General features: G+C 38.5%; 1 protein-coding gene across 1 annotated transcript in view; it reads right to left on the bottom strand.

Moving 5' to 3' along the window:
• Nucleotides 1-14,649, bottom strand: part of dock10 (dedicator of cytokinesis 10) — a 179,944-nt gene that overhangs the window by 90,117 nt on the left and 75,178 nt on the right. Inside the window, exons 11-12 of the mRNA XM_059947468.1 lie at nt 10,949-11,104; nt 5,031-5,252 (exon numbers count right to left, since the gene is read on the bottom strand). Coding sequence (XP_059803451.1) covers nt 5,031-5,252; nt 10,949-11,104 — 378 coding nt within the window. The remainder of the gene's footprint in view (nt 1-5,030; nt 5,253-10,948; nt 11,105-14,649) is intronic.

Genomic DNA, 14,649 nt, shown 5'->3' with positions numbered 1-14,649 from the left:
TCAAATTAAGCCCAGAAATAAGATAAGAACAACCAAAGGAGCCAGACCGCCACATACTTAAAAGGAATGCATTGCTAAATTTACATTCAATTATCAAACCACCATGCTTTCTGATAGTTTGTGTTTTTCTTCATGTATTTACTGATAAAAGAGGCAGATACAAGCAGTGCACTTGAACCCATGCAAGTCTGAGAGACAGGCCAATTGACATTACAGTTAACAGCTCCAGATTTTCAGCTGTTTCCATGAGCAACCAAAATAGGGGAATCATTCTGGGATATGCAAAGAAGGTAGTCCAATCTGCCAAAATTTGTTGAATGATTTCACGTATGTTAAAAAGCTCAGTTAAAAATGTCTCTCATACAGCTCCCTGTATCATCCAATATTCCCAATATAATTTCCAACAACAGTAAGGAGTGTTTTTTATAAACTCAAGAATTCTGTTTCTACTGGTTAAGCAATGTTTATGCTTACCATAACTCACCAGTTTTCAAATTTGACCCATGAACTTATTCCTTGTTTTACACATTATTCTAATAATTACTGTGAAGAAATTATTTGATTATTTCCATACAATTTAATAATTGTTACAACTAGGGGATACACATTACTTTGTCAAAACTGCCAAATACTGTAAACCTCAATTCTAATGAATAAACAGTGGCCAAAAAATAAAGAAAATTTCGTCACTAACATGGACAATAAACTGACCACAGCTTTCTATGACTATTATAATTGAAAAACAAGATTCAAGTCAACAACTCAGGGCATTAGTGATTCAAATGTCTGTATATTTTCTTTCTGAGGTTATCTATCATTGTCTAATTTTGCACATTACCATAAAGAATACGTGGGAGAATATTTATAGCCCATTATATTTTCACATCAAAATAATAAATCAATTTAATTGTTTTAGATTATACTTGTTGATGCACGCTAGTAATAATAAAACAATTATAGATGGCTTTGAACATGATGTAAATTCAGCAATTAAGCAATCAAGAGTCAATTTAAAGTTGACAAAATCAGCAGCAACTAGCTGGTGAAAGCTTCAAAAATCATTATTCGTACAACATTCATTTCCATCTTTAGCAAGATAACATGGAACTGTTAAAAACCAGCAAACAACAGCCCTGCAACCCAGAATATATCGTGGTACTGTGTTGCACTAATGGCTGCTTTAATGGTCACTATGCTGATAATGGGAGGCCTGAATGAGCAGCTCCAAACATCTGAAATATATGCAGCACATTTAAAATAAGAAGGCACAAGAGATTCTGCAGATGCTGAAAGTCTTGAGCAACACACACAAAATGCTGAAGGAACTCAGCAAGTCAGGCAGCTCCTATGAAAGGGAATAGTCAACATTTCTGACCGAGACCTTTCATCAGGTGTGCTTTTTGCAGCATCTCACCTCTTGAGCTCCTCAGTGATGATATGACTAGCAGCCTTCCATGGTAAAAGGTGGTCCTCAGACATTGAGGCATGAGCCAAAGATACATGCCTAATTCCAGAGATTCATCAAATACTGGCTCCTACCTGAACCCCTTAGATAACACATTCGCAGGTTCAGCCTTTCCCTGGCTATTATCACAGACGTACATGCTGTATAAAGACCTTCAGCCTTACTTTTGTGCCTCTACGTATATTTCCTTTGTGAACAAGGAAACTGTGACTCTTAATTTTGTTACGGATGAGGAGCAACTCTGATGGGCTGAAGGGTACAGAATCGCCAATCCCCCCCTTTTGGAGAATCGCAAATCACTACTATTCCGATGCTGTTATCAAAGGAAATGAGAGAGATAAACAGCTCATACAAATTTATGAGAGAGGGGCACAGCACAGGTTGGAATGTCTCCTATTGACAAAGAAAGAAATTACTGCTATTGTCTCTTGGAGAAGGAATCGTGCATTGAGTACTGTTCTATTCATTGAAACCCCTCATGGGGCAACCAGAGTGGTCTGGTTGAGGGATTGCATCATCCCAACCTGATTGACATCTGAGACCCCATGAGTGGGGATAAAAGTAGGGTCTGGGGAACACCCCTCAGACGCACCAGGAGAGACGTTACGAGACGGTGGGGGCTTGTGTGTGTCTCCATCCTTACCTGGGTGACGAGTCCTTGACAGAACAGTCTAGCTAAAGGACAGAGACAGATCAAGATCGTAAAAGGAAAGTTGGCAAGTTACTCTCTCTCTCTCTCTCTCTCTGTCTCTCTGTCTCTCCAACAATTGCAACACAGTGAACAACAACTACTGCAGCCTGTATGAACTGAACTGAACTTTATATTTCCATCGGACAATTCATTATCCCCTAGACAACGATAGAGCTTATTTCTTATTGATTATTATTATACCTGCTCTTTTTGGTTTAGTATTGATGTTGTATATTATCTGTATATTTGTATTGATATTATTTTTGTGTATTTTTACTAATAAATACTGTTAAAAATAGTATCATCAGACTTCAACGGATACTCCTATCTTTGCTGGTAAGATACCCAGTTACGGGGTTCATAACAATTTCAATGCCTCAAAATCTTACAGCAGGTATTTGCAATATTTCCCAGCCTGGTGCTGACCACAGCATCAGATGGGTCACCCAGACACTGTAATACATGGAGAGATCATTTCACTACTTTGATTTCATTGAATAGATGCCATTTTGTGGATTGGGATTTGCAATAGCACTGAGCAAGCAGGCTTTGTCAGGTGGGGAGAAAGTCAGAAGAGGAGGCTTCTAGCAATATATTATCACCTCTTCTCCTATCTGGGTGAAGGAGGGGGAGCATTGGCTGGTTGAGCTTTAAAGGGCTGCATGAAGGACAGATGATTTTCATGAGTAACCTGCTCAATAAAAATTCCAAATGGACAGAAAGTTCCCCTCTCCACACCACAATCCTGAACAACAGCATAGCCCAGCACTAATCAGCAGAGACAAGCTAGATGGCGCGTAAAAATCCCTCATGTCCTTCCCTATAAGTCCATGTCTGCTGATCATTGCACGTCATTGAATGAATGCTGTTCCACTTATTGAAACGGTTAGGTAAACTGGCTTCCAAGGATGAGTACGCTACCCAGAAGAACAGTGTGTGAAATTTTATCTCTGCGTTGCTCAGATGTCACTCCATCACACCCGGAGGAGACTCCTCCTGCTCTGCTCATACTATGGAGGCCTTGGATGAACATTTCCACACCTACCCCCTTTTTAAATTAAGAACAGCAATCATACTCATAAGAATGTGACACCACTAGATGTGTCAGCCTGTGTGCCAAAAAGACAAGGGGCCTGGCACAAAGAATGTCTGGGGTTCCTGGTCTTTAAATCAGTAAATTATGGAGTATCACTGGATTCAAAGGCAAGTGAAAGGCCAGGGACTGTACATTCAGAGCTATGTCTTACTGTCGTTGTATATTTCGATTTTTGAGTGCATACACCCAAAATCAGAAATGTATTGAGAGCTACACTGTAAGTAACCAATGGCTCTCTACAGGACTGCTAGCTAGCTGTCAGCACAACCCTGCCTGTTATATATTTCACATATTTCCACCTTCTAGTATGATTGCAATGCATCAACCAAATGTGCTGCACTACCAACAACAATAAATGTGCCAATCATACGACTTTCAGTGCTTCTATCTTGAACACCCAGGAGTTAGGAAGGTAAATATACCTTAAATACAATCCATTTTATTTTTGCTACAGCTATGCAATGAACGGCAGGTCTTAATCCACTTTTGTCGTCTATATGAGAAAACAGGCCTGCATCATATTTTTATGGAGCATTTGAACAGGTCCCAAAGGTGAATGAACATTGCTTCACAATGTTATTTGAAGTGAGTTATAGAGTTCAATTCATAATTGTGCAAGAGCTTAGAGTCATTGATTTAAAAGCAACATATCAAACTTGTACAAAGAATTTATGATGTTTACTTTCTCATTTCCAATTTAGTCTATCAGTAAGAATTATGAGCAGTGAAAAGTCTCATTTTATGAAGCAATAATTATTTTCACTGTATAATTTGTCACCTTGACAATTACCAGAGATCAGGGACTGAACATTGATTAACCTTATCAATTGTTCATTTCACAGCGATTTCAACTTCTGACAAACTGGAATTGGAAGCTTGCAATATCATTAAAAACCACTTCAAGACTGTGAAAGCTAAATGGCAACAAGACATCTTTCATGTAAACCAGCCATAAACTTTGAAACACAAGTAATATTCTGCAGCAACTTTTGAAATCTGCGTATCAGGGAGTATGTATTCAGCATGACGAGCATTAAGTGGCCCTTCATAAACTGCAATCTCCATGAACATGGACATTCAGCTACATAAACAGGGTTTCTGGGTATTTTCCTGGGAAACCACCAGTCTTTCCAATGCATTGGTCAGGAAGGGACAATGTTGAACTTCCAAAGTTTCCTAGCCACCATCACTACAATGGATCTCCAGTGCCGAATATTTCATGGAGCTCTGTGAAAAAATGTTAGCTTCATGTAGCGTCACATAATCTTAGCATGAAAATCTAGCCACAGAATAAACTCAGGATTTGTTCTGTAATAACTTATTAAACTGTAGAGGAACTCCTATAAGTGAGAGCGGGAAGTTTCAAGTGGTTTACGTTTTCTCAATGGGATTAATTTGAATGCACTTCATTTTTTAAGAGTTAACTTAAAAATGCTTCAACTTCTTTTAAACTGTATACTTTATTTTTAAACATTTCTGAATGTTTCTGCAGCTATTTGTTCATCAAGGTCACGTGGCTTAAAGATCAAAAGAATTTTGTAAGATTTGTAATATGAAGGGTCTGTGTGGTTCAGAGGCCACAGGTCAAGTCAGAGCTGCCTTCACTCAGGAAGTTCTCATCAGGGGATCCACTCAAGTTAAGAGCAAGTTTAGCCCGTGGGCTGGTAGTAACTATAAAGGTCTCACTCGCTCCAGGCCATTCCAGACCATCAACTTATATTTGATCTGCTGGAATCCAGCAATCAAAGAAAGGTGAACAGGGGTGCACAATGTGTTACCTGTTTTGGGTATTTTAACCATCCTTCAGGAAAGCCTTGTAACTGTGGCTCTCCAGATTTCACTTCTCCAGCAACATATTTCTCTCCATTTTCCGCCATGGCCAGTGAACCCGTAATCAGTTGTCTAACATTCTCATGGTTTAAATCCACATGCAGATCTGCGGATATTTTTCTGTTTTCTCGGATATCAAACAAGCAAAGACTGATGAAGAATGGTTCAATCTACACAAAAAGAATAGAAAATTAAAGGTTGTTACTTAAAAATGAAGCAATATCACATAATTTAAAACAATCAAGAAGTTTCCAAGCAACACACACAAAATGCTGGAAGAAATTAGCAGGCCAGGCCACATCTATGGAAAAGAGGACAGTCAACATTTCAGGCCGAGACCCTTCAGCAGGACTGGAGAAAAGAAAGATGAGGAGTCAGAGATTGAAGGTGGGGAAAGGGGAGGAAGAAACACAAGATCATAGGTGAAACTGGGAGGGGTGGAGTGAAGAACTGGGAAGTTGATTGGTGAAAGAGATACAAGGCTGGAGAAGGAATCTAATAGATGGAAGAAAGAAGAGCGGGGAGGAGCACCAGAGGGAGGCAATGGGCAGGCAAGGAGATAAGGTGAGAGAGGAAAAAGAGGATGGGGAATAGAGAAGGGGTGGCATTACCGAAAGTTTGAGAGTTTCCAGACATTTTTGTCCTCTGCCTTTTTTGACTATTCTTTAAGGCACTTGCTCTCTGCTCCACCATCACCTTGCCGATGTGGCCTCGTTTTATGTGACAGGCTGTGAACATGAGCTAACTACTTTACGAAGGAAAATACCACTGTGGAAAAGAATACTACTCTAATATAGGGTCCATAAAGGTGATTTTACCAAAGGTCACACATCAAAATCTGTGGCCAAAATGTTGCTATTTATATAACTAAAACAATTTAGCAGAATCAGCATCTATTATGCTGGTGCCCAGGAAGAGTGTGGTAACCTGACTCAGTGACTACCATCCAATAGCACTAACATCAAATGTGACAAAGTGCTTCAATATGGGACAAATGAATTCCTGCCTCAGAGATTACCTGGATCTATTCAAATTTCCTTGTCACCTCAATACGTCAACAACAGATGCAATTTCTCTACTCTTCACTGTGCTCTGGAAAATCTGGAGGACAAAAACTCATACATCAAGCTGCTGTTCATTGGCTACAGCTTGGCGTTCAACACAAACATGCTACCCACTTATTATCAAGCTTCAGGACCTGGGCCTATATACTGGGCCTGCAACTGGATACTCAGCTTCCTCATCAGCAGATCTCAGTCAGTGAGGACTGGTAACAACACCTTCTCCTTGCTAACCATCAACACCAGTGCATCTTAAAACTGCACACACAACCCCTGCTCTCTAGACTCTCTGTGCACATATGACTGTGTGGCTAAGCAGATTCAATACTATTTTCGATTTTGCTGACGGTACTACTATTGTTGGAAGAATCTATAAGACCAAAAGACTTAGGAACAGAACTAGGTCATATGGCCCATTGAGTCTGCTCCATCATTTGATCATGGCTGATCCATTTCCATCTCAACCCAATTCTCCTGCCTTTACCTTGTAACCTTTCACGTCCTGAGTTATCAGGAACCTATCAACCTCCACCTTAAATATACTCAATGACCTGACCTCCACAGCCATTTGCAGCAATGCATTCCACAGATTCACCACCAGTTGGCTAAAGAAATCCCCCTTATCTTCATTCTAAATGAATGTCCTTCTTTTCTGAGGTTGTGCCCTTTGGTCTGGGCTTCCCCCACTATGGGAGACATCCTCTCCACATCCACTCAATCTCGCCTTTCAACATTTGATAGGTTTCATTGAGAACTCCTACATTCTTCTAAATTGCAATGAGTACAGACCCAGAGCCATCAAACACCCTCATATTATAAGCCTTTCATTTCTGGAATCATTTTCATGAACATACTCTGAATCCTTTCCAATGCCAAAATATCCTTTCTTAGATAAGGCACCAAAAAACTGCTCACAATACTCCAAGAGAGGCCATACCAGTGCATTATAAAGTCTCAGCATTACATACTTGCTTTTATACTCTAGTCCTCTTGAAATGAATGCCAACATTGCATTTGCCTTCCTCATCACAGATTCAAACTGTAAATTAATATTGCACAATGATTTCTCAAGTCCCTTTGCCCCTCAATTTTTTTTCCCATTAAGAAAGTATGTGCTTTTATTCCTTCTATCAAAGTGCCTGACTATAGACTTCCTGACACAGTATTCCATCTGCCACTTCTTTGCCCCTTCTCCTAATGTGTCTTTCTGCTGCCTCCCAGCTTCTCCACCTATCTTCATATCGTCTGCAAACTTGGCCACAAAGTCATCGATTCTGTCATCCAAATCATTGACATACAACATAAAAAGAAGCAGTCCACACAACATGTCCTGTGGAACACCGCTAATCTCCAGCAGCAAATCAGAAAAGAATCCCTTTATTCTACGTTTCTGTGTTATTCTCATTCTTTGCCTCCTTTCAATCAGCTAATGCTCTATCCATGCTAGTATCTACCCTGCCATACAATGGGCTCTTATCTTGCTAAGCAACCTCATCTGCAGCACTTTGTCAAAGGCCTTCTGAAAGTCCAACATCCATCAATTCTCCTTTGTCTATCCTGTTTGTTATTTCTTCAAAGAATTCCAACAAATTTGTCAAACAAAGTTTTCCCTTAAGGAAACCATGCTGACTTTGGTCTATTCTGCCATGTTCTTCCAAGTACCCCAAAACCTCATCCTTAACAATGATTCCAACATCTTCTCAGCCATTGAGGTCTAACCAACTGGCCTATAATTTCCTTTCTTTGCCTCCCTCCCTTTTTGAAGAGGGGAGTGATAGTTTCAATTTCCTGGTCCTCTGGAACCATGCCAGAATCTAGTGATTCTTGAAAGATCATTACTAATATCTCCATAACCTTTTCAGGTAGCTTTTTCAGAACACTGGGGTGTACTCCATTTGGTCCAGGTAACTTATCAACATTCAGACCTTTCAAGCTTCTCAAGCACCCTTCTCCTTAGTAATAGCAACTGCACTCACTTCTGCTCCCTGACACTCACGAATTTCCAGCATACAGCTAGTGCTTTCTACAGTGAAGACTGATGCAAAATACTTATTCAGTTCATCTGTCATTTCCTTGTCCTCCATTACTACCTCTGCAGCATCATTTTCCAGTCATCTGATATGCACCCTCACCTCCTTATAACTTTATATGTCTGAAAAATAAACTTTTGGTATCCTCTTTGATATTATTGACTAGCTTACTTTCATTTTTCATCTTTTCCTCCTAATGACTTTTTCGATTTCCTTCTATTAGTTTTTAAGTGCATCCCATTCCTCCAATTCCCACTAATTTTTGCTCTAATATACGCCCTTTCTTTTTCACTTATGTTGGCTTTGACTTCCCATGTCTTCTTGCCTTCAGAATACTTTGTTTATTTGATGTTTCTATCCTGCGCCTTCTAAATTGCTCCCAGAAACTCCAGCCATTGCTGATCTCATGTCATCGCTGCTACTGTCCCCTTCTAATCAACTTTGGTCAGCTCCTCTTTCATGCCTCTGTAACTCCCTTCACTCTACTGTAACACTGATATATTCAGTTTTAGCTTCTCCCTCTCAATCTGCAAGGTGAAGTCTATCATATTATGATCACTCCCTCCTAAGAGTTCCTTTACATTAAACTCCTTAATCAAATCTGGTTATACAACATCCAATCCAGAATAGGTGATCTCTTAGTGTGCTCAATCACAAGCTGCTCTAAAAAGCCATCTGATAGGAATTCCATAAATTCTCCCTCTTGGGATCCAAAATCTGTACCAACCTGATTTTCCCAATCTACCTACATATTGAAATCCCCCATGACTGCCATAACATGCCCTTTTGACATGTATTTTCTATGTTGTCGACATCCTGGCTACTGTTCAAAGGGCTGTATATAACTCCTATCAGACTTTTTATCCTTGCAGCTCCTTATCTCTACCCACAATCATTCTACATCTTCCAATCCTAAGTCATCTCTTTCTAAGGAACTGACTTTATTTTTTATCAACAGAGCTATGCACCTCCTAGCTGTCTGTCCTTTCAATACAATGTATATCCTTGGATGTTGATCTCCCAACATTCATCTTCTTTCAATCATGACTCAGTGATGCCCTCAATGTCACACCTGTCAATCTCTAACTCTGCTACAAGATTATCTACTTTATGAATGAAAGATGGTGATGAATCTGCTTATGATAAAATGGATGGTTGAAAGGTGTTGCAATAACCTTTCACTCAACTGCAGGAAAACAAAAGAGCTAATTATTGACTTTGGAAGGAGAAGGAAGTCAAACATGCATCAGTCTACATTGGGGAATCAGTAGTGGAGAGAGTCAGCAGCCTTAACTTCCTGGTTGTTAACTTACTGGATGACCTGTTCTGGGCCCAGCACATAGATGTAATCATAAGGAAAGAGTAGAGCATCTTTACTTTTTAGAAGGTTAAGGAGATTTAGCTTGTCATTGACTACTCTAAAATAATCTTCAATAGATATACTGTGAACAATATTCTGCTAATACAGATACACAGGAATTTAGGAAGCTACAGAAGGTTGTGGACTCTGTCCAATATGTCACAGGCACATCCCTCCGAGCACTGTTTGTATCTACCAAGATGCTGCCTCAAGAAGACAATGTCAACCATTAAAGACCCTCATCATCTGGACCATGATATCCTCTTGCAGCTACTTCTCTTCAGCCATTTAGTTCTTGAACCATGCATTCAGCAAAGCTGGACACCATGATCATTTTGCAGTAAAACGGATGGTTTATTTTGTTTTTATTGTATTTTTTTTCTTGTAAAAATTGTGTATAATTGTGGTCAGGGCATGAAGGGATACATGGAGAAGGCAAGAAATTGGGGCTGATTGGAAAATTGGATCGGCCATGATAAAATGGTGGAACAGGCTCAATGGGCCAAATGGCCTAATTCTGCTCCTATATTTTATGGTCTTATAATTTATGTTTTTCTTGTGAATGTTCCATATACAGTATGATGCTCTGTACCGTGATGCTGCTGCAAATAAGTTTTTCATTGCACCTGTACACACATGACAGTAACTCAGTTTTGACTTTGAGCTAATTCATTTTGAACAGGTCAAGTTGCATTCAATAAGAATAGGCTGCCGGAAGAGCCTGACTGAATAAGGTATTCAGTGATAAGCTCTTAGAAGCCTGCCTGTAGGTCCTCCCATGGATACGTCTATTATAACACTCAGTCAACCAGGAAGAGAAGTCCCAGAGGAAGACTGTGGTCTCAGATAACACCCAAAGTGATAATCAAACCTGGGTCTTTGGATTTGTGAGGCAACAGAACTAACCGCTGCACCACTGTGTTTGAGTATGATCAGCCTTTTAACTAGCATTTATTCAAGCAATCTGCATCAGCAAAATGAATGAACAAAGACTCCCATTTTCCAGAATAGCAAGATTGGACCACAAAATTCCCAAGTGAGTTGTGCGATGTATGGATTTTCTAGTTGTATTTTCTTCTCCCAGCTTTGAGTACCTGCATTCTCTTCAGCTGAGATCAATTCAGCTGATACAGAACAAGATTTGAGTGGATATCATATTATCTATCCGTTTACCTGTTCAAAATAGTGAAAATCAGCAACTTTTGAAAATACTTTCTAAGAATTTTGTATTTGAATAAATCAGTAAACAAGTGGAAATTCAACAATATATAATTTGAGAAGATGTAATTATTTAATACAGCAGAAATTAAAAATCAACAAAATCCAAGGTAAAATTACTACTTCATTAGAACCAAATTTAAAAAAAATTACACATGACGATTCACTTGGATTCATAAAGTGGAGGACTTGCTTACGTTAGTTGGTGTTCCACCTTCAGTATCATTGATACAAGCCTGAAGATTTAAGACAAGCGATTTGCATATAACCATGATGCGCTTGCCCAGCTTCAGCTCGTACGGCTTCACCAAAGGCTCATTCACAGCAAAGTCCAGCCGCTGTACTTTGTGAATCTAAAAAGTTTCAGTAGAAATAAATAAAATGCTTTAAGATCAAGTTTTTATTGTGGCACAAGTTACACTGTTATTGTGTTGGGTTAAAGTAGACAAAAAAACTGAAAATTATCCCATTTTCTTTTCTTTAACAATTTCTGTTAATTCTATATTGATTGTATTTCCATTAAAAGTATAATAAAATTACAGCAGGTTATGGGGTTGGGAAGTTTGTTACAATGGTGTCCTTCCATTTCAATGTACCAAATTCAAACACACTCCAGAGTAAAATTACATAATTCTGATTGGAGCAAATCGTAACATTTTCATGTAATTTTAGAAACCAAAATATATGCATGTAATTGTGGAAATAATGATTATTTACAGAGTGACAAACAAGAGAAAATAGGCAGGTGCTGTACATCATAATAATGCACACAAAATGCTGGAGGAACTGAGCAGGGCAGCTAGCATCTATGGAAAAGAGTAACAGTTGGCATTTTGGAATGAGATCCTTCATCAGGAAAAAAAGAGATGAGAAGTCAGAGTAAGGAGGTGGGCATACAGAGTAAGCATAGCAATGAAAAAAAGATTTTGATGAGAGAGAGATAATTAAAATAGAAAGGAAGAGATAACTGATAAACAAACCAAGCTTATACAGGGTAAAATGTCTTGTTCTGAAGGACTGCATCGTTGATTTTAAAATCAATTAAGAGATTATATAAATAGAAAAAGGACTTTACCCAAAGGAAGGATAACAGGATAGTTAATTCAAAAATGTAATTGAAAAGTAAAAAACCAAAATCTAACAGATTACATTCAGAATAGATTTTAAGAGCAAAGCTTGATCAACCACATTGAATACACTAAGATTAAAGCATATAAAATAGATGGAGGTAATGGAATATATTGATGGCATTTAGCTTTTCCTGAGACTTCAGAAGGCACTTGAAGTAGACCTGTGACAGAGATCAAAGCAGACGGAGTCAGCAGACAAGAAAAGGAACAAAATTAAGTTCACTACTCAGCCTGTAAAATGTGTGAATGGTGCTCTGCAGAATCTGTGCTGGGAAAATAATTGATCATAATGTACAGTATAATTTCAAAATTAATGGACAATATCAAATTGAGGATATCAAAAATAATTTTATAAACTGCAACAAGTTCTGGAAGACATTAACAGCTCTACTGAAAAAAAGCATGTAATGGCAAATAAATTTCAACACAGATTAATTAAAGTATTACATGTTTGTAAAAAGGAAAATGATATTATATTTGCTTGGGTATTTGCTAATTGCGATGAAAGCGCAGAAGAAACAGAATATAGATAGGTTAATTGGTAGAAATAGTAATGTAGATTAAAATGAATAAATCAAGTAAAATAAAACTGATTTATTTTATAAATACCCAATCCATCAAGGCACTTTAGTTTGTATAGGTAGTCAGTCAGCTTCAAAAATTTGTGTGAAGTGTCCTGTGCACTTGATGTACATGGGAATGGGGGGGGGGGCATCAGATATGTGTAATGTTAGCAAAGGACCTGAAATGAATCAGAATCAAGTTTAATATCACCAAACTATGTCATGAAATTTAGCACATTTTTACATCAAGTACAAATTTAATTTACACATCTGAGACCTGCAAATGGCACAGACAGCTCATGATGAAGTGGATCTTCCACATTACTTAAAGGGAATAGCTTTACACACTTCAAAGCAAGAGTCCAAAGGATTGATTTTATATCTCTTGCAGTTCAGTCTGTTCCTCAATGTAAAGTTGTTGGGGCTCCAAATGCACCTCCAACATTGCCCCCTAACACTGGACCCGGGCCTATTCTTGTGCCAAGATACCTCCCGGCATTACTCAGTGTTTGACATTTGATATTCTTCACCCAATTTGAACAATTTGAACTTGACGTGCCTGATTCCATACATCTTCAACTTCAGTGTTCCCTAAAATCCCCTATCCTCTGCAACTTCCGCAGACCAGGAGCTTTGCCTTTATCTTGTGTTTCAGAATGATAGAAAATTGCTGCCTTGGGCATCTTATAGACTGATTAATACTGCACAATTCATGCTCTGTATTTTTAGATCTTTGTCATTCTATAATATTTCACAATTTTAAAATCTCATGCAAATGCTATTGTTGAAAATATGAAAACAAATCATTCTAAGATCTAAATGGCACTTCACTGAGGTTAATGCCATTGCTGAAACAGAGCAGAAGACTCTGCAATGTTGAAAAACCATGTTTGCTCTCAGGGTGACGGGATCTAATTTCACAAAAATTCATTCCCTTCAAATGAATTGAGAGCTACAAACAATCTGCAGAGGGAGCTAGAGCAATAGATTTCATTCTATAAATGGTTGTAACAATCTAGGGATAAAACAGTTTCTATTTTGGCCTTCAGTAATTTTCAAGCTAAAATGACTGTCAATACAATAACAAATTCAGCTGAAGAAAATAAATCAAATTGGAAGAAAAGGTTAAAACATGCTAATTATGGAATTTTAGAGAAGTTCTTCCAATAAATTTCCAGGCACATCTTCATTTTCATTGTGCATTTTGTTTCACCTTAATTAGAACAACCTAGATGGGGAATGAATGTCAAAGTGAACACCAGACGACATTGAAGTTGTCATGCAAACGCACTGAGCATCCGGCCTTGGTTTCCTGTTGTTGGCCTGTGGAAAAGCTTGACAGGAAGTCAAAGAGACATGATCACTGAAGCAATTAGGCCAGTCCTTCTGAAGGAACAAGGTCATGCAAACATTGGTCATTGAGATAAGGAAATCACAGCTGGAATTGTGAGAAAAAAATCAACTTTGGTTAGATTATCAAATGGTTATTTTGAACGGAGATGAATGAAGGTGATGGTGACCAGTAAATTGTAATAAAAAATGTAGATTCTCCAACCCTAACATAAAAACAGAAGATGCAGAAAATACTCAGCAGATTAGGCAATATCTATGGGAATTAAAAACAGTTACTATTTCTGGTTAAGGCCCTTCATTAGAATAGGAGAGCAAATAAACTCATCATGCCATGGGAAAAAACCAAGGAAGAGGATGTCTTTGATGAGGTAAAACAGAGGTGACCATGTGGATAAACTAGAAACAAGGTTATCTGGTCATTGAGTAGAAACACAGACAAAAGAACCTGGACAAAAGAATGTAGGGGTTGTGACATGTAGAGCTGGTCAGACTGAGCATCTCCAGAGATTGAAAGAGAGAAAAGGGGACAAGTGCGAGGAGTTGCATTTTGGGAGGTCAAATATATGAGAAAGATATTCAGTAAATGGCCAGAACCTGAGATGTATTGATTTACAAGGAGATCTTGGAGTGGATAGATATGGACGAAATCCAGGCAGAGTGAACTAATTTAATTTGTCATCATGGTCGGTACAGTCATTGTGGGTGAAAGAAACTGCTTCTGTCCTTTATTGTTCTATGCTCTATAATACAACCACAAGCACCAAAAATAACAGGGAGAGAGATGGATGAAAGGCAAGGCCTTCAACCAGAGTACAAGAGGGCAAAACACATGGAGAAAAACTGATCTTCGTT

The sequence above is a fragment of the Hypanus sabinus genome, chromosome 2 (assembly GCF_030144855.1).
Source record: "Hypanus sabinus isolate sHypSab1 chromosome 2, sHypSab1.hap1, whole genome shotgun sequence".
NCBI lineage: Eukaryota > Metazoa > Chordata > Chondrichthyes > Myliobatiformes > Dasyatidae > Hypanus > Hypanus sabinus.
The sequence above is the reverse complement of the archived record's forward strand: the minus strand, read 5'-3'. Positions and strand labels throughout refer to the sequence as shown.